This window comes from Mustela nivalis (genome assembly GCF_964662115.1).
Source record: "Mustela nivalis genome assembly, chromosome: 7".
Taxonomy (NCBI): domain Eukaryota; kingdom Metazoa; phylum Chordata; class Mammalia; order Carnivora; family Mustelidae; genus Mustela; species Mustela nivalis.
Window position 1 is genome coordinate 135,621,142 of NC_139026.1, and position 20,584 is coordinate 135,641,725.

Sequence of the window (20,584 nt, forward strand, 5' to 3'; positions counted from 1 at the left end):
CTTGACCTTCACTTTGTGTCAGTCTTGCTCCTTTGACCATGGACCCATTATTGGGGGACCCAACACAGTAGTTATCTTAACTAAGCTTCATGAGGCAAAACTAAACACACTTGAAATGAATGTAAAAATTAAGCTCTTACTTGAACTTGATAAAAAAAAAAAAACAATGAGAAAAGTTAGCAATTTCACAATAGAAAAAAAATACAATATCTGAAAGATAATTATTTGGCCAGCAGGAAACAGAGCAACACAGTGATGATGAAGGAGAGTCAGAGATCTTGAAGACAGACCAAATGAAATTGTCAAATTTGAAAAATAAAACCACTGAAAAAACAAAAATCAGAGCCTTAGGATCCTGTGAGACAATACTAAAGGGTCTAACACATGTGCTACCACAGTCCCAGAAGTGGAGGGGAAAGAGATTAGGGGGAAAAAAAATCTTTGAAAAAATTATGGCCAAAAGTTTCCAAAATTTGGTGAAAGTCATAAATATTTAGATTTCAGATGTTCAGTAAACCCAGGCACATTAAACTCAAAGCACAAATAGATATATCATAATCCAACTTCTGAAAATCAAAGATTAAGAAACACTCAAAATCAATTGGAGAGAAATTACATTCAGAGGTAAAGCAAAAAAGTCATCAGATATATAAAAAATCAAATAAGAAAACAGATACCAAAAGAAGGCAGGAAAGAACAGAGAAACAAACAAAATACAAAGGGACAAACAGAAAATAAATAGTAGGCCTAAAATAAAAATAATAGACCTAAATTCAACCATATCAATAGTTTATATTGATATAAATAGTCCATACATACCAATTAAAGATGTAGATTATTAGACTGGACAACTACAAGACCCAAGACTATGCTATCTGTAAAAAACAAACAACCCCACTTTAATAATAAACACATAGATGGGTTAAAGTAAAAGGACAGGAAAAGATGTAGCATGCAAACAATAAGCAAAGGAAAACTTAGTGGCTATGTTATATATCACACAAAGCAGATTTCAGAACAATGAATATTACCAGGGATAAAAGAGGACATCACATAATAAGAAGGTCAACTCACTGAGAAAACATAATACTCCCAAATGTACATATACTCAACAACAGAGTTTCTAAATGTCTTAAAAGCTAACTGATGTGAAAAGAGAAATAGACAAATCTACAATGACCGAGAATTTAACACTCCTCTCCCAAAAATTAACAGAATAAGTGGACAAAAAATTAGTAAGAATATGGAAGACCTAAATAACATCATCAACAAACTTGACTTAAATAGCATACACCAAACACTCCATTCAGTAACAGCAGACTACACATTCTTTTTAAGTGCACACAGAACACCCAATGACATGTACCATGTCCTGGTCAAAAAACAAAGTAACAAACAAAAATCTGATAAATTTAAAAGAATTGAAATCATACAAAGCATATTGTCTGACCATAATGAAATTAAGAAAGAAATCAATAACAGAAAGATATTTGGATAATCCTCAAGTATTTGGAAATTAAATAACACAATCTAAACAACTTGAGGATCAAAGAAATCACAAAGGGAATTAGAAAGTATTCTTATTTGAGTGAAATGGTATAAAAATACAACAGATCAAAATTTGCTGGTTGCAGTGCTTAGAGGGAAACTTAAATTTATGCCTAATAACACTTAGATTTTTTTTAAGTGTTTCTAGTCAATAGTCTAAGATTTAACTTTATAAAACTAGAAAAAAAGAAAAGTAAGTCCAAAGTAAGCAGAACAAGGAAATAATAAAGAACACAAATCAGCAAAATTGAGAAAAGAAAAAAACAATTTCAATATACAAGTGGTCTTATAAAAGATCAATAAATTTAGAAAAAGGCAGGTAGACTCTATGAAGGCCAGCAATGATCCCCATCCTCCTGTTTTTTATACCTTTGTGCAATTCACTCTCCTTGATTGTGAGTAAAATCTGTGATTTGCTTCTAATCAATAGACTATGGAATGGTCTGTTCTTTTGCCTTCTCAGTTTATACACTCCAATGAAGCAAGCTACCATGCTGCAGAGGCCCACATCACAAGGAACTGAGGGTGGATGACTTGAAGTAGATCCTTCATCGGTCTAACATTCAAATTGAGACACCTACCTGTGGTCAAGACTTGAGAAGCTTATAAGAGATCCTGAAGCAGAGGACCTAGCCAAGTCAAGCCAGAATGCTCTAAATTTTAACCTGCAGAAACTTTCAAATAATAAGTATGTGCTATTTTAAAGTCACTAAATTTGTAGTAAACTGGAGCAGATTATGAAGACTTAAACTTTGAATCCTACAGAATTCCACACGAGAACTCTAAGAACTTATTATGGAGCAATATACACCTGATTTAAGAGTGAAGACACAAATTATCAATAACAGGAAGGAAAGTGGAGACATTACTCCAGAACTTACACAGAGTTAAAGGATAATAAGTGAATATTGTGAACAGCTTTATGCTTATACAATTGGCAACTTAGGTGAAATGGACAAATTCTTTCAAAGACACAAACTGCCAAAGCTCATTGAAGAAGACCGGCTAACGACATGGAAGAAATGCATTGTGCTGAGCAAAATAAGTCAATCAGAGAAAGACAAGTATCATATGATCTCCCTGATATGAGGAAGTTGAGAGGCAAAGTGGGGAACTTGGGGGGTAGGGAAGGAAAAAATGAAACAAGACAGGATTGGGAGGGAGACAAACCATAAGAGACTCTTAATCTCACCAAACAAACTGAGGGTTGCCAGTGGGAGGGGGGTTGGGACAGCGTGGTTGGGTTATGGACATTGGGGAGCATATGTGCTATGGTGAGTGCTGTAAAGTGTGTAAACCTGGCGATTCGCAGACCTGTAACCCTGGGGCTAATAATACATAATATGTTCATTTAAAAATTTTAAAATTTAAAAAAGATTTTCTTTGGTTTGAAATCTTCAAGCACCATGCTCTTTGAAGTTAAATTCTTCCTAACTCGCTTTCATCAGAATTAACCCAAAAGGCACACTTACCAACCAGGACTACAAGCCGGTATTTTTCGTTCGTTTGCCGCCGATACGGCGTCACTTCCTCGTATGTGGGCACATCAGCGGTGTCGTACTGGTCACTCTTCTTGCATTCATACATGGACTTATTTGTTTTCTTATCTTTCCTACTAAGACGAAAACTTCTCCTAAAACCAGCTGCAAAAAACCATATATATATATATGCATTTTTAGTAATAAGAATTACAGAAAGAAACCTCCCAAAACACAAAAATGAAAAAACCCTCAAAAGTTGGATTGGGTTTTTTGAACCAGAATATTGTCACAAGTACATTTAGTATGAAAAAACACACAGATACTACACAATTTCACTAAAGCAACCATTTATAAGAAAATTCTTGAACATTTATTTTTATAGTTGTAATAATATTGTATTTGGTTCCAAACCATAGAGTTCTCAGAAATCAATGAGTAAAATAATTGTGTAATAAAGCCAAATAAGTTGGAAATAGTTTATCATGGACTGACTGAACACAGTTGATAAGAGAAAGTTAAAAGCACTAAAGAAACATTTAAAATATAAATGCTGAATTCCCTCATTCAAAAATACTGGAATATATTGGATTGTAAGCACAACCTAACAACATACCTGTGGCACAGACAAGCACCTATTATTAAATAAAAAAGGAAACTAATTTAGGGAGAGCTCAGTGTCACATACACCAAACAGGGATTGGGCCAACAGAAGAGCAAGTTCTTTGACTTTTACGAGATTCCAGCATTGGGGGGCAGGGGCAGTAAATGACCATGTCCAGGTTCTTCTTCTCCTATGGAAAAGTCCATGGTTTTACAATTCGAAGCCTACTGAATTTTAGGAATAAGATTCATAGTCTCAAGTGTGTACACTTATCAACAGATCATATGATCTTTTCCTAAAATAACTGTACAAGTACTTCAATAAATTTAAGTGCTTAAAGCTCAAGGCTGTCATTAAACACATGGGCTTAAAAAGCTAAGGCAAATGTTCTTGTTCCCAGTCAACCCCCATTTCATTCTACTTGCTCTTCGTGTTGTTGCGTTGTTTGGGACTTATTTCCTTTCTAGAACAGTGATGTTCATCACACACTGCATGATTTCATCCATACAACACAGTATAAATTCGGTAAGATGTGAGTCAGTTCTTGACCTAACCCTCAAAATCCAGACTTTAAGGAAAACCGTTCTACTTATGAAATATTATATATATTCATATCAGCTCCATGGTACAAAACAAAATGCAAGTACATTTTTAAGTATATAAAAATATATTCCCTTGGAAAAGAGAATATATTTGTTTGGGTATTGATATCATCAATCAGAGATTTCTCTAAACTCAGACCAAGAATCGCCTCTTTGGGTCCCTTTCTTTCTTTCTTTCTAGAAAAAAATGCAAGTATGTATTTAAGAAATTAAGCATTTAAGAAACTACCAGGATTTAAAATAAAGGCCAATATTAAAAGCAATGATCAGTAACCCTGGAGTCATAACACTCAATTTATGGATTCATAAATTCATATGGATTCAGTTTAATAGAAATCAGCCAAGATATTAAGAAGGGGGTGATAAGGGCGCCTGGGTGGCTCAGTGGGTTAAGCCGCTGCCTTCGGCTCAGGTCATGATCTCAGGGTCCTGGGATCGAGTCCCGCATCGAGCTCTCTGCTCAGCAGGGAGCCTGCTTTCTCCTCTCTCTCTCTGCCTGCCTTTCTACTTGTAATCTCTCTCTGTCAAATAAATAAATAAAATCTTTTAAAAAAAAATTAAAAAAAAAAAAAGAAAGGGGTGATAAAATGTTCACCTGATAATAGAGCTCTACGGCCCACCATGAATCATTCTGACGTTGAGCAGGTACTCTGAAGGAAAAGATTTACAAAGGATTTGGGACAAGAGTCCATCACTCTCAAGCTTTCGTATCAAAGGCAGAAGGCAAAGAGGAAAAGGCAAACAGGGCAGGGAATAAAGCACTGGTATCTCTCCAAGGACGAGACGCAGAGAAAGCAAATGAGGAATGTGCGGACCTGGCCCTAGGATGAGGAAGTGTCGATTCCAAAGCCACTCACGCAGGCAGAGTTCAAACTTCTCTATAAAGGGTCAAAGGGAAGCTGATTATTACTAATCTCTTGTTGTATTTTTTTAGGACATTGGGGAATTAGTATTAATCTCTTATATTTTTTCGGATATTGGGAAAGACTCATGAGAACGTAGGAAAAAGGTTCCTTTACATGGGAGTCCTCGCAGTGCTACGCCGGAAGCGGGGGGATCCCTACAACTGCTCCCAGTGCTTGAGCGACATGCTTCTCAGACAATTCTCGTACCAATTTGCAGAAATCAGTGATGCCATCCTGACCCCACCCCAGCTCTGTCACCTGTGACGACTGGCCCACCCAGGAATGCAGCAGTAGATGATGTCCGGTATAGCACACAGACTACACGCCAGCTCTCCTAACTCCTTGATGCTGCTATTCCAGTGTTTCTCATTTCAGGTTCCCACAGTTCTTGTCTCGTGGAAGGCAGTTATAGGGTAAGTGGGTGGAACTGGAAATTTCCTCATGATTATTCTTTGCACAGGGAGAGGAGGGTTTCCCTCAAGTCCCTACAAACTTACGACCCAGGAATGAATCTAACCAGGACAGAAATGTTTCATCCACAGCAAATGAAGTCCAGAAGGAAAAACCTGAAAATTTCTGAGCCACGAATCCCAGCTAAGTCCTGAATTTCAGTAAAGTGTTTACATGATTGCATTTTTACAATTAACTGACGTTTTTGCTTTCATTATAAACAATAAAGAAATAGTAGGAGAAAGTACAGGTAATCAGATTTCTGATGTGAGATTCTCTGGACATCAAAGATGGGGACTATGGTCTCACAGGACGGTTTGGTGATGATACTTGCTGTCCAGGGCTTGGTACAGAACAGGTGATTGATAAACGTCTTATAAATTCAAGTAATATAAAAAAGCAATTAACAAAACCCCACTTCACCCCTGTCACATCTTCATACTGTAAATTTCAACAAAGAAAGAAGGGCACATTTGCTATTTTCACAAGAGAAAATTCTAAGGGGCAGGCGTAATTACAAAACACGGCATACGCAAAGGCAGAGAGCTAAAGGGAGCTCTGGAGACCATCCTGGCCTGCAGCGTCCTTGCTCCCTGGCCGCACAGATGGTACAGATGCCACCTGCCCATGCACAGTGACATGGTCCTGATCTCATTGCCGCCAGTTTTCTTGGTGACGATGACTGAGCAACTGGAATTCCCACAGGTTGTGAAGGTTCAGCGTCCTGACCCAGAATCCCCACAAAAACAAGGAGAAACGGCAGGTCACCACACCACGCCTATTAGAGCAGCAGTACTGAGTGTTAAAAATCGAAAGCCAGGGGCACCTGGGTGGCTCAGTGGGTTAAGCCTCTGCCTTCGGCTCAGGTCATGATCCCAGGGTCCTGGGATCGAGCCCCGCATTGGGCTCTCTGCTCTCTCTGCCTGCCTCTCTACCTACTTTTGATCTCTATCTGTCAAATAAATAAATAAAAATCTTAAAAAAAAAAAAAATCGAAGGCCAGGTACGTCTGGGTGGCTCAGTCGGCTAAGCAACTGGGTTTTGACTCAGATCTTATCTGAGAGTCACGTGATCCAGCCCCGCATCGGGCTCTGCACTCAGCACAGAATCTGCTTGAGATTCTCTCCCCCTTCCTCTGCTCCTGCTCACTCTCTAAAAGAAATAAATAAAATCTTAAAAAAAAGAAACAAACAAACAAAAAAAACCCAACTTTGATTTTGAGGACCAGAGGTGGCGAAGTCTGGGTCAGCGTCTAGATTCTGACACCTACTAGCTGTATGAGATTTGCTGACATTTAAAAAACTCCTCTAAGGCTCACTTCTCAACTTTAAAATGAGGATAAGAGTATCGACCTTAGGAGGTTGTTAAAAGATTAAACAAAGAATTCACATAAAGCATTTGGCCCAGTACCGGGCAGGTGGTAAATACCTACCTATATTAGCTGTAGATTAGTACTTGATTATGTCTCCAACTAACTTAAAGCACCGGGAAGGCAGGAACTTCTACCTCCCTATACTCCCACCGCACACAGTCTAGCAAAAAAGGGAAAAACAAGGGGCTTGTTCATAAGGGTTTAAATGGCTGTTATAGAAGAATATTTAAATATAAAGACTAGTATTAAAATTACAGCCAGGTTTAAATGTTAAATATTAAAAGTACCTATTAAAGTAGTAAAGCATTTTAACAAAACACGACAGAAAAATTTAGTATGCCCTATCCTTTCGCTATCCCCCGCTACAAGATACTCTAAGGTTATGTGTTCTATCTTGTACAATATTTACATGTAAATAGCCTCCTTCCCTCATGTCTTCTTGCTTATTATGACCATGTACTCTCCTGATCCACAGACACCTGTCTACTTTCCATATTTATAGCGCTCCATACACATAAATATACAGGATAAAACAAATTTTCCAACCCAGAGGAACCAATAAAACAGCCAGAACAGAGGATACAACAAAAGGCACAAAATTCAGAGTACATGCTTGTGACGGTTTCTCAAACCAAAACAGGCTATTTTCCTAGAATCTATCCTCCCCAGGACGTCAGGGGTGAGGGCTTGTTTGGCACACTGTTCAAGGCTCTGATTTTCAAACGTGGGTCCCATAATGAGCTACGTGCCAGCACACACCTTAGTAAGTAAGGTTAAAGGAAACTTAATTCTGTGTCTGGAAGGGGCAATTTCTTCCCTTCAGCTTTTATGTGGTTCTCTTATTAAAAGGAAGGTTTAAAAATATACACTTACAAGGAGAGTATGTATGCAAAGGGTTCGTTCAGGTACCTGCGAATAAACAACCTAGGACCTACTGAACCCGCGTTCATTTTCAACACGCAAGTCTTAGCAAGAGCTGGCTTTAAAAAAGTAAGGGAAAAGGAACGGTAACGAGGAATCTGGAATAAGAGAACGGTTTTACACAAAATATATTTTTCCTTATATTTCACATTTTTGTAATTTATAATTGGCTCAACATTTTTATGGACAGGCTTTTTCCAGCGAGCTTACCCACAGCTGTTAGAGATTTGCGTGTTTTAAAGGAACAACACGTTTACTTTACTACAATAGTAAAGGGACTCTAGAGTAGGACTGTAGCCGCAGGTCAGGCCCCTGATCACAAGGAGACACTTCTTATCTCGTATTTTCCAGTAGAAATCATTTATGATCCCTTATTAACTTAGCACATAATTGCAACACTTTATTTAAATAATTTTTTATTATAAAGAGAAACACTTAAGTTGCCTGGTGTTTGCTCCTTATTTCAAGAAGATCGCAGTAAACATCCCCGAACATTCCCTTTATTCCATCTCATGGACTATTTCATTAGGATAAATTGCCAGAAGCTAGACAGATCTGGTCCAAATGCTTCTCAGATCAGTGAATACCAATGTACATTTCCACCAGCAGAAAGTACGATTTCCCATATATTACACCAGTCTCTCATAAAGACATTTATAATTGCTTTGAAATCTTCAGAGATTTAAAAGTGAAAAACCTGTATGCCATTTCACCCTCACTGTTACAGAGGCTGGCCTTTTTTTTCAAGCTTATTATCCATTTGCATTTCTTATTTCCTTTGTAAATTGCTGCTTATTACATTTTGATCACTTTCTGAGTATGGTCTTCATAAATATATACACATACACATATCTTGTAAGGTCACAGCCCTTGGCTCTAAGTTATTGCAAACACTTTTTAAGATTTTCAATTTTCCATTTAGAAGAAATTTAAAATGTTTATGTAGTTGAGTCTGTTTCTTTCTTTTGTGATTTCTTTCACTGTTTTTAGGACTTTCCTATTCTTGGGTCTGATAAATATTCACCTATATTTTCTTAAGTTAGAAAAAAAAATGGGTTGCATGGCTTTACACTTACTTTTTTTTTTTTTTTAATCCCATCTGGAATTACTCAGCTGTAATCATGAGATCAAGCTTGTGAGGTGAGGCTGTAACTTTATATTTTTCTAAGTAATTAACCAATGGTCCCAAAAATACTTACTGAATAATCCTTTCACTCCTTTATGTTGATACATACTTTGTACTAAAGTACCAGATGGCTTATTATTATGACAAGAAAGAAAGAAAGAAAGAAAGAAAGAAAGAAAAAGAAAGGGAGCCAAAAATGTGATTCTTGGTCTGAGTTTAGAGAATTCTCTTACTGATGATATCAATGCCAAAACAACAGAAGTTATGATGGTGGTGGTTGATAAGTATTGAAAACTTATGAGATAACAGACACCCACTGAAGCCTTTATGTGGTTTAATTCATTTACCTCCCATAGCAACCCAATGGGGGAGGCAGAATACTCCATAGGCTTAAGTGGTCCTTCTCTTAGTGATATAAGTCACTCAGAAAGACAAATATCGTAGGATTTCACTCATATGTGGAATTTAAGAAACGAAACACATGAAATGGGGGGGGGGAGGCAAACCATAAAACAGACTCTTAAGGATAGAGAACAAACTTAGGGTTGATGGAGGGGTGGTGCATGGGGGACAAGCAAGATGGGGGATAGGTATTAAGGAGGGCATATGTTGTGATGGATCACTAAAGTCTACTCCTCAAACTAATACTGCGCTATATGCTAACTGGAATCTAAATAAAAACTTGAAACAAAACAAGACAAAAGTGATTACCAAGGCTGTGGTTGAAATACTACATGATGAAAGAAGCAAGGTTGAAATACTATTCCAAATATATAGATGTAGAACAGAAGAAGTGATGAGCCTTCTGTTACTTTATATAGTAAGGAAATGAGAAAAGATGAACCAGCAGTGTATTTTGGGGTTTAAAAATTATAAGCTCCTTTCTGTTGGAGACTTTTTTTCAGATATAATTAAATGCATTTTTGATCCTCTTCTGTATTCAAGATGATGTGTACAATCTGAAAATATATACAATGGTGTCTCTGCTCCCCAAAAGCTACCGATCTATTAGAGGACATGGAAATATGCCCAAATACTTATAATAGAAGGGGTTTCACAACACAGGCTCATGAGTAGAACTAAGATTTTTAGCAAGTTCTCTAATTTGACAATGACATTTCTATTAAGTGAAAAAAAATTAAACTCAGCAAGTTGTGACTCGGTCATTTACAAAGCTACTTGACTTTATCCAGAGATTATAAATCTTAATGCTTACATATGTAAATTAAGAGTCATTTGTTATTAAAATAAGTTTCATACTGTAGATTATGTAATACACCTATCCTATAGTTTCAAATATTAGTGATGTTTTAACAGCAAAAGAAGAAAAAACTTGAAGTATCTAACATGTACATAAATATGGGAATGATTAAATTATGCAACTTTTTCAAAGAAATGAGGTTAAGCCATTAAAATTATAATTCTAAAACTACAGAGCACCATAAAATACATTTGATATAATAATAAATGGAAAAAACTGGACAGAATACAATAGTCATACCTATGAGTTTTACTCTTTTACTAATATAAAAGTTGGTATGAATACAAAATTGTGGAAGAAATAGCATGAAGACAGACAATGGTTGTGTTAGGGAGAGAGGGAGGTGAACAGTTATTATTGTTCTATTTTTCAAACTTTCTGTAATGTTAATTTTAAAATTTGAAAAAAAGTCCACAAAACACAGTTCATAATATATGAACAATCAAATGAACTCCACTACGGACAGATGTATTTGTGTGTCATACCAATAGGTAAGACAAAATACATTTGACTATGTCTTAGAGGCAGGGTCAGTCTTCTATATTTTGAAATAATTACAGTAACAGAGCACATTTTTATATTCTCAAGAGTTAGAAATAGCCAATAAGTTAAAATATTAAATTTTTTTAAATAATAAATTGTTATTATATTCATTGGCTGCCATAAATTAGTAACTTAAGTGTGAATTTACAATATAAATATTTATCATTTTAATAGCCTTACTTTTTCATAAAACTTTAAGACACTTAAGATGGCATTTTATTAAAAAACACATGATCATTTATTTTATGTCCAAACATGTTCATTACCACAAAAGGCCCTCCAACAGAATCAAGGCTACTCATCACCAACACTAACACAGCCCCAGAAATCACACACGTGAACAAGTAAAGTGACATCTGCCTTTCTGTTAATTCAAAGAAAATAAATACAACTATGTTACCACTCACAATTTTCAAGTGGGACAGTTTCAGTCTTTGGTTACATTTCTTTTATGTAACCAATTTGGTCTAAAAACATCAGATATTATATATCCTCAATGTTCTCAATAATAATGATCTTGTAATGTTTAAATATAGATGTTTGTAGAATGGGAAAAATATTTCAGTGAAATTGTTTGAATCATAAAATAGCAATATTGATCACAGGCACTTTAAAACTTAGAGATTTATGGAAGGATCTACTCTAAAGTTCCTAATTTTTAACAAAATACATTTATTTGATACCAACTCAATCAAGAAAACTGCTTACTTTCTTAAAAGGAGATAAAAATAAACACTTCAATTCTTTTTTCTCTCCTTAAATACATGAAAATGTGGATTCTTTTTCTTTTTTTAACTTGGAAGAACTACCAAACATTGTGTGAAAATCATATTTTGCATCTTAAAACACTGGATTAATTTGATGAAGCTAATATTTAATAGTTCAATAGGTACCTCAGTTACAAGGAAGAAAATATTTTAATGTAAACGAAATTTTTAAGAAGATTAAAAAACTCATGTAGCCATTAATAAAAACTAAGCAGCTGGAAATTATTATACAGTGTTAGGCTCATGCCAACATAACATTGAAAATTTCCATTAAAATAAACATTTTTAATATAATGCCCATGTTGCTGTAATAAGTCATAATGGACATGTAAAAACTATGGGAACATGGTCCTAAGATAAAATTATTATTGAAATGATGGTTCCACAGTACTCCAATCATAAAATTGTCCCAAAGACAACTAAGGATAATTGAGACCAAACAAATAATCAGATAAAAATCTTGGGAGGAGGTTTAAATTGAAAAGCAATACCAATACAAAACTATAAAAGTAACAGAAATCTAAAGAAGCTGGGTTAGTCAGCTTCTTGTATTCATCTTATAAAGCACTGTCAGGGGGAAAAAAATCATCACAGACACAGGAACATTACCGTGAATTACATTAACCAACTTCACATATGCTAATTTTGTGTATAAAGTGGAACAAGGCTTTTGAATAAACAAATAATTTATCTCTGAAATGTTACAGGTTTCAAGATGCCCTCAAAAAAACTTAAAGAAATGTTCAAACGCCATAAATATCCTTTAATCATTCAGCTCATCTCAAGCTAAAAATAAAAATAGAAACTCAAAAGTGCCTAGTGAAATCATGGAAGCTAATATAAGATATCAATTTGCAATTTCCAAGAAAAAAACTACTTAGGTCTTAAAAAGTTTTCCTGATACCACTGACAATTTCTTTTTAAAGCATAGCAGAGGATTACCATAAAAAAGGAGAAACCACATGAGAATTTCATTTTCTGCCAGTCAGCTAATAAAGAATTGAGTTTTTACTTACACTTTCAAAATTATGAGAAAATACGGTACGCACACATAGAATTACATATAAAAAATACAGTTCTAAAAAGAGGGGAAGATTGGATTTTAAAATTGTAATATATTTTTTTTTAAGTTGTGTCTATGCAACCAAAAATTCTCCAAGCAGGAATGGTTTCTTTCTGTCAGAGAAAATATTTCCAAGTAGTATTCCAGACATGTTGAGATTATGCAGAGTTCTTGTTCAAGAAAGAACCTGTACCATTTTTAAAAGAATGCTTCTAAATGTTCTCTTTGTATAAATTTTACTTTTTGGAAGAATATTAAGGCAGTATATTTTGACATAGCTACTTACCTACAAAGCATTCCTTAATAAAATGACTCAATAATAGAGCAAATGGGAATTTCTACTAGATTTATAAAATAGTGTAACTTGTTGAGAATCAATGGTGCTTAACACACAGAAAAGGATTAGAAAAAAAAAACACACAGATATAGAGAAAGGTAAATAATAACATTTGAAAGAACAGCACTTTTGTTTATATTGAACTTTATGGTAAACACTTCAGTTAAATAGAAAGAACAGTCTTAACTTACATAAGTCCCAAAACTGATCTTGTTTTAAAAGAATGCATGAAGGACTCCAGCAAGGGCAGAAGTGGAGAAACTGTTGAGTTTTCAGGAAACCATTTGCAAGACGTTATGTTCGAAGACAGATGCCTGATAAGCAGTGCTTTGTTAATTGATTAAAGCAAGATTTTGATAATGAATTAACCAGAGGAAAAACATGCTGTAACTCTTGCCAATGTAAAAAGAAAACTAATTCTTCACATGAACTATTTCGTACTGCGTGAGGAAAAAGGAGAGAATCTTCACAACTGGCTACTGTACTGAACAACTGTATGAAAGCCAGCACGCACGCACACACACACACACACACGCACCCATATGCACATATACACGCACACCAGGAACTCCCACGTGAGCCACCAAAGCTAAATGAAATTTTCAAGAGCTCATAGAAGGAAATGAATCACTCCTGCTAATTTACATACTCATATAAATATATATGGTTGGACAATCTTTACATATCTAGGCAGCCCTTGACTTACACAGATTCGACTTTAAAAAGGTCCTGTTTTTGCACTTCATAGTTACAGGATACTACCTACTTATCTTTGTATTACTGTCATAAAATCGTATGTAATTAACACAACTTACACTGCCCACTCGGTGTGCCTTTTCCTTCCTTCAAGTAACAGCCCAATCTCTCTCCTTTTTTAAAAAAAGATCTTATTTATTTGACAGAGAGCGATCAGAAGTAGGCAAAGCAGCAGGCAGAGAGAGAGGGGGAAGCAGGCTCCCCGCCGAGCAGAGAACCCAATGCAGGGCTCGATCCCAGGACCCTGAGATCATGACCCAAGCCGAAGGCAGAGGCCCAACCCACTGAGCCCAGTCTCTTTACTGATGAACAGACCCTTGAGAAATGCACCATGCTACACATCAACAAGAATCCTACCACAGAGTGAACATGCGTATCAGTGATTAAATACAGTTTTACGTTATAATTCTTACATAAACAGACATTCAATTCTTGGAGTATTAGGGGCGCCTGCGTGGCTCAGTGGGTTAAGCACCGGCCTCGGCTCAGGTCCTGGTCCCAGGGTCCTGGTACTGAACCCCACGTCAGGCTCCCTGCTCATCAGGGAGCCTGTTTCTCCCTCTCTTCCCTGTTCCTGTTCTGTCTCTCACTATCTTTCTCTCTCTCTCTAATAAATAAGTAAAATCCTTCAAAAAAAATAAAAAAAGGAAGCCTCTCTTTTTTTATTTCCTAAAAAAAGATTCTTGGACTATTATAATGTTACGTCTTTTGAAAGTCAAATTAGATCATTTTGACGTGGGTTGTCAGAAACGGTCATGAGGTTAAGGGCTACTTACATATGCTGCTTCATGTTTGATTTTATGCACATCAAAGAAAGTGAAAATCATCAAATATACTCACTGAGCTACTGGTCTGATTTAGATCAATAGCGGTCCTGAAACTACTAGTAGACCCTGAGCGGCCCCACTTTTTTGGGTTCAAGGGTACAGTGTGTGTGCAGGGTACATCACTTCCCCTCTTCCTCTCCCTCTGTGGGCCCCCAAGATACAGAATCAGAAGGTGGATGAGGGCTGCAAGAGTAAGTTTCTAAAATAAGCCAGAATCTCAGAAATTCTTAACAGTTCTTGGAAAAGCCCTCAGGAGAAGGTTACATTTCTGGAAACTCTCTTGACTATTTTCCAGAGCTTTCCTAGAACTGGATAAAGGGGCCATGTGCCGAGGATGGCTATAGATCCATTCTGTGCATGTGGATATTCTTTAAAATCTGCAGCACCACAATGTATGTGTGAAAATAGTGGTATCTGTCAGGATTTGATGTGTACCAGGACACCACGGTCATTTGTATGATATGCAGTTAAGTGACTAAAATGTTACAAAACCATTTTTATTGACTTGAATTGTTTAAATGACTTCTTTCAGTAGAGAAGCAATCGATATGAAAGACATTATCAAATCTCCCAAGAGTAAATATGTCTTCAATGCTATAATTACCACAGGCATACTCAGAGTAGGAGAATATGACTGTTAATTTTATGTGTCAGCTTGACTGGGCCATAGTGCTCAGATATCTGATCAAACATTATTCTAGATGTTTCTGTGAAGGTATTTTTCTGGATCAGATTAACCTTTACATCAGTGAATTTTGAATAAAGAAGGTTACCCTCTAGAATGTGGGTGGGCCTCATCTAATCCCATGAAGAAAAAAACAATCTCCCCTAAAAAAAGTGATTCCCCGCCAGATGGCCTTTGAACTCAAACTACAATTTGTCCCTGGGTCTCCAGACTGCTGGGCTTTCCTGCAGATTTTGACTTGCCAACATTCCACCATTATGTGAACCAACTCCTTAGACTCGTGTGTGTGTGTGTGTGTGTGTGTGTACACAGTTGTGTGAGTAATACAGAGGATTGGAGGGAAATGTTAAAATTTGAGAATAAACTAGCATTTCATAGTTAGCATAGAAATTTTAGTATCTCTTAGAATAGAGAAAATTAATAAAAAGCATTTTTTTTATTCTTTGAAAGGATCAACAAAACTGACAAACCTTTAACATACACAGACCAATAAAAAAAGAGAAGACCCAAATTATTAATTTAGGAATGGGAGAGGGGACACCATTACCAAGAAGAAACAAAAAGATTGTAACAGAGACTACTATGAACAGCTGGATGCCAGCAAATTGGATAATCAAAATGCAACAGACAAATTACTAGAGATGTACTACTAAAACTGAAAATTTGAATAAACCTTTAATAAGTAAAAGGATTGAGTCAGCAGTCAAAAAACTTCCCACAAAGAAAAGCCCTAAATGAGATGGTTTCACTGGTGAATTCTAGCAGAAGTTTAGAGAACAATTAACACAATCAAAGTTTACAAACGCTTCCAAAAAAAGAGCAGGAACACCTCCCACTTCATCATATGAGGCCAGTATTACTCTGATACCAAAATCAGGCAAAGATATCACTAGAAAAAGAAAATCTAAAGACCAATATCCTTATTCCTCAAAATACTAGCAACCCAAACTCAGCAACATATATAAAGGATTAGACACCACAAGCAAGTGGCATTTATCTTAGAAATTCAAGGTTGGGTCAATACAGAAAAATCAATCAATGTTATATGCCACATTATTGGTAGAATGAGGAAAAAAGCCACATGATCATTGCGACTGATGCAGAAAAAGGATTTCTCTATACAAGAAAAAGTACTCTTCAAACAGAGATGGTTTCACCACTTCCTTTCCTATCTGGAAACTTCTATTTCTTTCCCTTGCCCAATTGCTCTGGCTTGCACTTCCAGGACTATGGTACCTCAAGTGACAAGAATGTCACTTGGTTTCTGGTCGTAAGGAGAAAGTTCTCAGGCTCTCACTATTAAGTACGCTGTTAACTTTTGGGTTTTAGTTCATGCCCTTTATCAGGTTGAGGAAATTCCCCTCTATTCTTAGGTTAAGTTTTTATCACCAAAGGGTACTGCAAATGCTTTTCAACCCAGTCAAGGTACCAACCGTTTGGCAAGGTTGCTGGTAACATCCACACTGCTAAATCAAAGGTCAGCTTTCATTCCTCATCTTATTTGATCACTCTTTCCCTTCCTAAAACTTTACTTTTATTGGCTCCTAGAAGAATCACACCTGTGCATTTTTTTCTACTTCACTTTGGGTTCTTTTCTTGCCCAAATCTACACCCACTCCCTGGTGATCTCATCCAGATTCCTAACTTTAAGTGTGATCTAACTCTGACAACTTCTAAATCAATAGCCTGAACTCAAAGCTGCCTACCCAGCTGCCTATTTAACAAACACCTCTACATACGTATCATAAACTCAGTATATCCCAAACAGGTTCCCTGATCTCCCCCCTCAAACTTCTACTTCCATCTCAGGAAATGCCCACTTCACCCTTGCAGTTTTCGAAGTCCAAAAATGGTGTTTGACTCTCCAACTTGCCTCAAAATCTTGTGAGTCTTACCAGTAAAATGTATTCAGAATCTCACCTATTATCGCTCCCTCCACCAAGAATATTTTATTTCAAGCCACAATCATTTCTTGTCTGGATTCCCATATAGCTCCATGTTTCAGTCTTTGCTCCCTTATGGTTCCCTTCTCAAAAGACCAGCTGAGTAACCCTTAAAAATACGTCAGGTCACGTTGTTGCTCTGCTCAGAACCCTTCAATGATTTCAAATCTCAGACATTATTATGAGCCCAAGAATCCCCTTCTCCCCGTCCTCTCCACAACCATTCTATTACCTTGCCAACCTCGAATCCTATCAATTTCTCTCCTGTTCACACAGGTGTCCTTCCTGATTCTTGGAGGCATCAGGGTCCTGTCTCAGGGCCTTTGTACATGCATGTCCCATTCCTTGGAATTCTCATTCCTCAAGAGGCTCCTTCTCAGGTTTTTACTTAAATACAACCTCTTCAAAGAGGTTTTCATTAACCCCCTTAGAGATATTTGATATCCTGTTTCCCCAACTCCTCCATCACCCCATTCATGTTTTACTTTACTTCTTAGCATTTATTATCACCTAAGATCTTATATAATTTAGTTAGTTGTTGGTCCAAACCTACACCGAATATGGAAGCTGTATGAAAGGGTTATTTGTTTTCATCTTTGTTGAAACCCCAGTGTCTAGAGCAGTCTAGAACATGACAGGCATTCAAAAAATAGTAGGGAAAACTCCAGAAATATTAATATAAGACAGTTATAGTCTGTACATACTAGAAGAAACAGCTAACCAGAGCTAATGTGGTTGTCTCTTGAGGGAAAAGGTGGGACTGGAAAGGGAAGGGAAAGGGGAAGGTATACTTGTTTGGAGCTGCAAGGCTCGCAAATACTGTTTGACTTTCCAAACAATTTATTAAATAAAGCCATATGAAACTGCTGGCATTCTGTTGCTTTCTGACCTACAGAACAGGAGTATGAAGCAATTTCATATGCTTAACCTAATGCATATGTTATTTTAATAAAAAAAAAAAATATTTGAGCCTAGGTGGCTCAGTGAGTTAAGCCTCTGCCTTGGGCTCAGGTCATGATCTCAGGGTCCTGGGATCGAGCCCCGCATCGGGCTCTCTGCTCAGCAGGGAGCCTGCTTCCTCCTCTCTCTGCCTACTTGTGACCTCTGTCAAATAAATAAATAAAATCTTAAAAATATATATTAGGGCACCTGGTTGGCTCAGTCAGTTAAGCATCTACCTTTGGCTCAGCTCATGCTCCCACATTGGGCTCTCCACTCAGCAGTGAGTCTGCTTCTCCCTCTTCCTACTTTCACTCTCTCTCAAATAAATAAAAATCTTCTAAAAAATTAAAAATTAGAATTATTTCAAAAATTTTTGTACAGGGAACACAAAAGAAAACTCAGAAGACAAAGGAAACAATTCACAGATGTGGTAATGTAAATACTGAAATATTTATACGCTGTGAATCTTGGAATAAAGGTAAAAACCCAACCAAAAGAACAGGAAAGATATGCCCAACAGGGAGAACTAATATTCACGGCATAGAAAGAGCTCATCAAACTAACAAGAGACAGATAAAGAACTTGATAGGAAAAAAGGCAAAGATATAAGTTGAAGGGCAAAAAAGGAGAAAAACCAAGAAAAAGTCACAGCATCATACTCACAGTATATTTTAAGGTTGTATACCAAATAATACTTCTACCATAAAACAGTTTGTCATTTATGTCAGCATATTACTTATGAGACCTCTTTTAAAAATCCACTCTTAACTACAGAGAATACACTGATGGTTACCAGAGGGGAGGCAGTCGGGCCATGGGTGAAACAGGTTACGGGGGTTAAGGAGGGGACTTGCTGTGACGAGCACAGGATGATATATGTGTTGAATCACTATACTGTACACCTGAAACTATTATTACATTGTATGTTAACTAGCTGGAAGGTAAATATAAACTTTAAAGAGAAAGAAAAATAAATAAAAAATAAAAATCCACTTGGTGTTATACGCAAGTAATGAATCATCAAACAATACATCAAAAACAAATGATGTACTATATGTTGGCTAACTGAACATAAAAAACAAAACAAAACAAAACAAAACAAAAAAAAAACACAAAATCCAGGAGCATTTTGAGGATTTGGCTTTTGAGGAAAACAGAATTCCACATGACATTCCATTTGTTCAATATATTTATAACAAAGTAATAATGTAACAAAGTACTAATATAATAGTATAATCATGTAATTTAAATTATATATAAAATAACCAGAGAGTATGATCAAACTGGGTTATCCCGTAAAAGACAGTTTCAAATCTGTGGTCATTGAATTTGAAGTGTTTCTTGAAAAGAAGAAACTTACCAGAAACAAGCTTAGTTTATGAAGCCTATTTTTTCATGCCCTTTTTAAAAACAAAGTCTTTTTTGTTACACGCTTCTTTTGTCAGACACCTTGCTAGACTCCCTTAACTCTCAACTCCTAGCTCAATGAACTTCACGGTACATGGACCTGTGGCAGTCTCCCACTACACGTGTCAAAATAAACATTTAGAATGTTTAGAATGAAATGCTGTCATGACGTCATCTATTAAAACACATTGACCAGGTTTTTCCTCTTTGCCACAGGAAAGGACAATTTTCTCTCGGAGTGGAAGTTGAATGGAATGGATGGCTACAATCTGTACTCAGGGCTTGCAAATTCAAAAGGCTACAGAAGTCAGACAGGTGGAAAAAATCTTATCAATTGCCTTACACAAATATATTTTGCACAAAAGTCAGTCCTCAGGGAAATAGTCATAACATTTGTCTGAAATACTCTTTGGTCACTTTTATTTCCCCTCACTGGAGAACATGGAGGCCAAGAAATACCTCCCTGTTATAAAACAAACACCAACACAGCCATTAGGAGAACGTCTACCAACATCCCCGTCAGCGCCAGCAAGACGATGAGGGGTGGAGACTGCGAGGAACCAGAGACCTTGGGCTCCACTGACAGAGTCGGTTCTAACTTAACTCCAGCGAATTATTAACACTGGGAAACGAAGCCCTCAGTTAGTCTTCTGTTTTGTCAAAGGAGTCAGAAATTTTTATGTAAAATTTACCAAATTTGTGGGACTAACAAAAATACGTATCTTTTGTCCAAACATGGTCTGAAGCTTGTCCGTGTGTGACCAGGTTGGATATGACTCATTGCGTGATTCATGATATTCCCATTTTACCTAGGAGGTGCCCTAGTTTCCTCTGTGACTGGGTGTTCAGTATGGTCCTCTGGGAGCACAAAGCCCACTCTGCCTTTTCCAAAAAATTATCATGGGTCATAGGGAATCTGCATGCTAATGCCTAGTTCTTTACTCTAAAGCACTCGTGTTGTCTCAATCCCATCCAATGTAGTCTGCTGTGGCTTTATTCAACCAATTACTTTTGATTTCATGACTTTCAAACCTCGAGACACCTGGA

The 20,584-nt window shown here is 36.6% G+C and overlaps 1 protein-coding gene across 1 annotated transcript in view; it reads right to left on the reverse strand.

Moving 5' to 3' along the window:
- Positions 1–20,584, reverse strand: part of MPP7 (MAGUK p55 scaffold protein 7) — a 287,284-nt gene that overhangs the window by 47,245 nt on the left and 219,455 nt on the right. Inside the window, exon 12 of the mRNA XM_082740897.1 lies at positions 3,021–3,191. Coding sequence (XP_082597023.1) covers positions 3,021–3,191 — 171 coding nt within the window. The remainder of the gene's footprint in view (positions 1–3,020; positions 3,192–20,584) is intronic.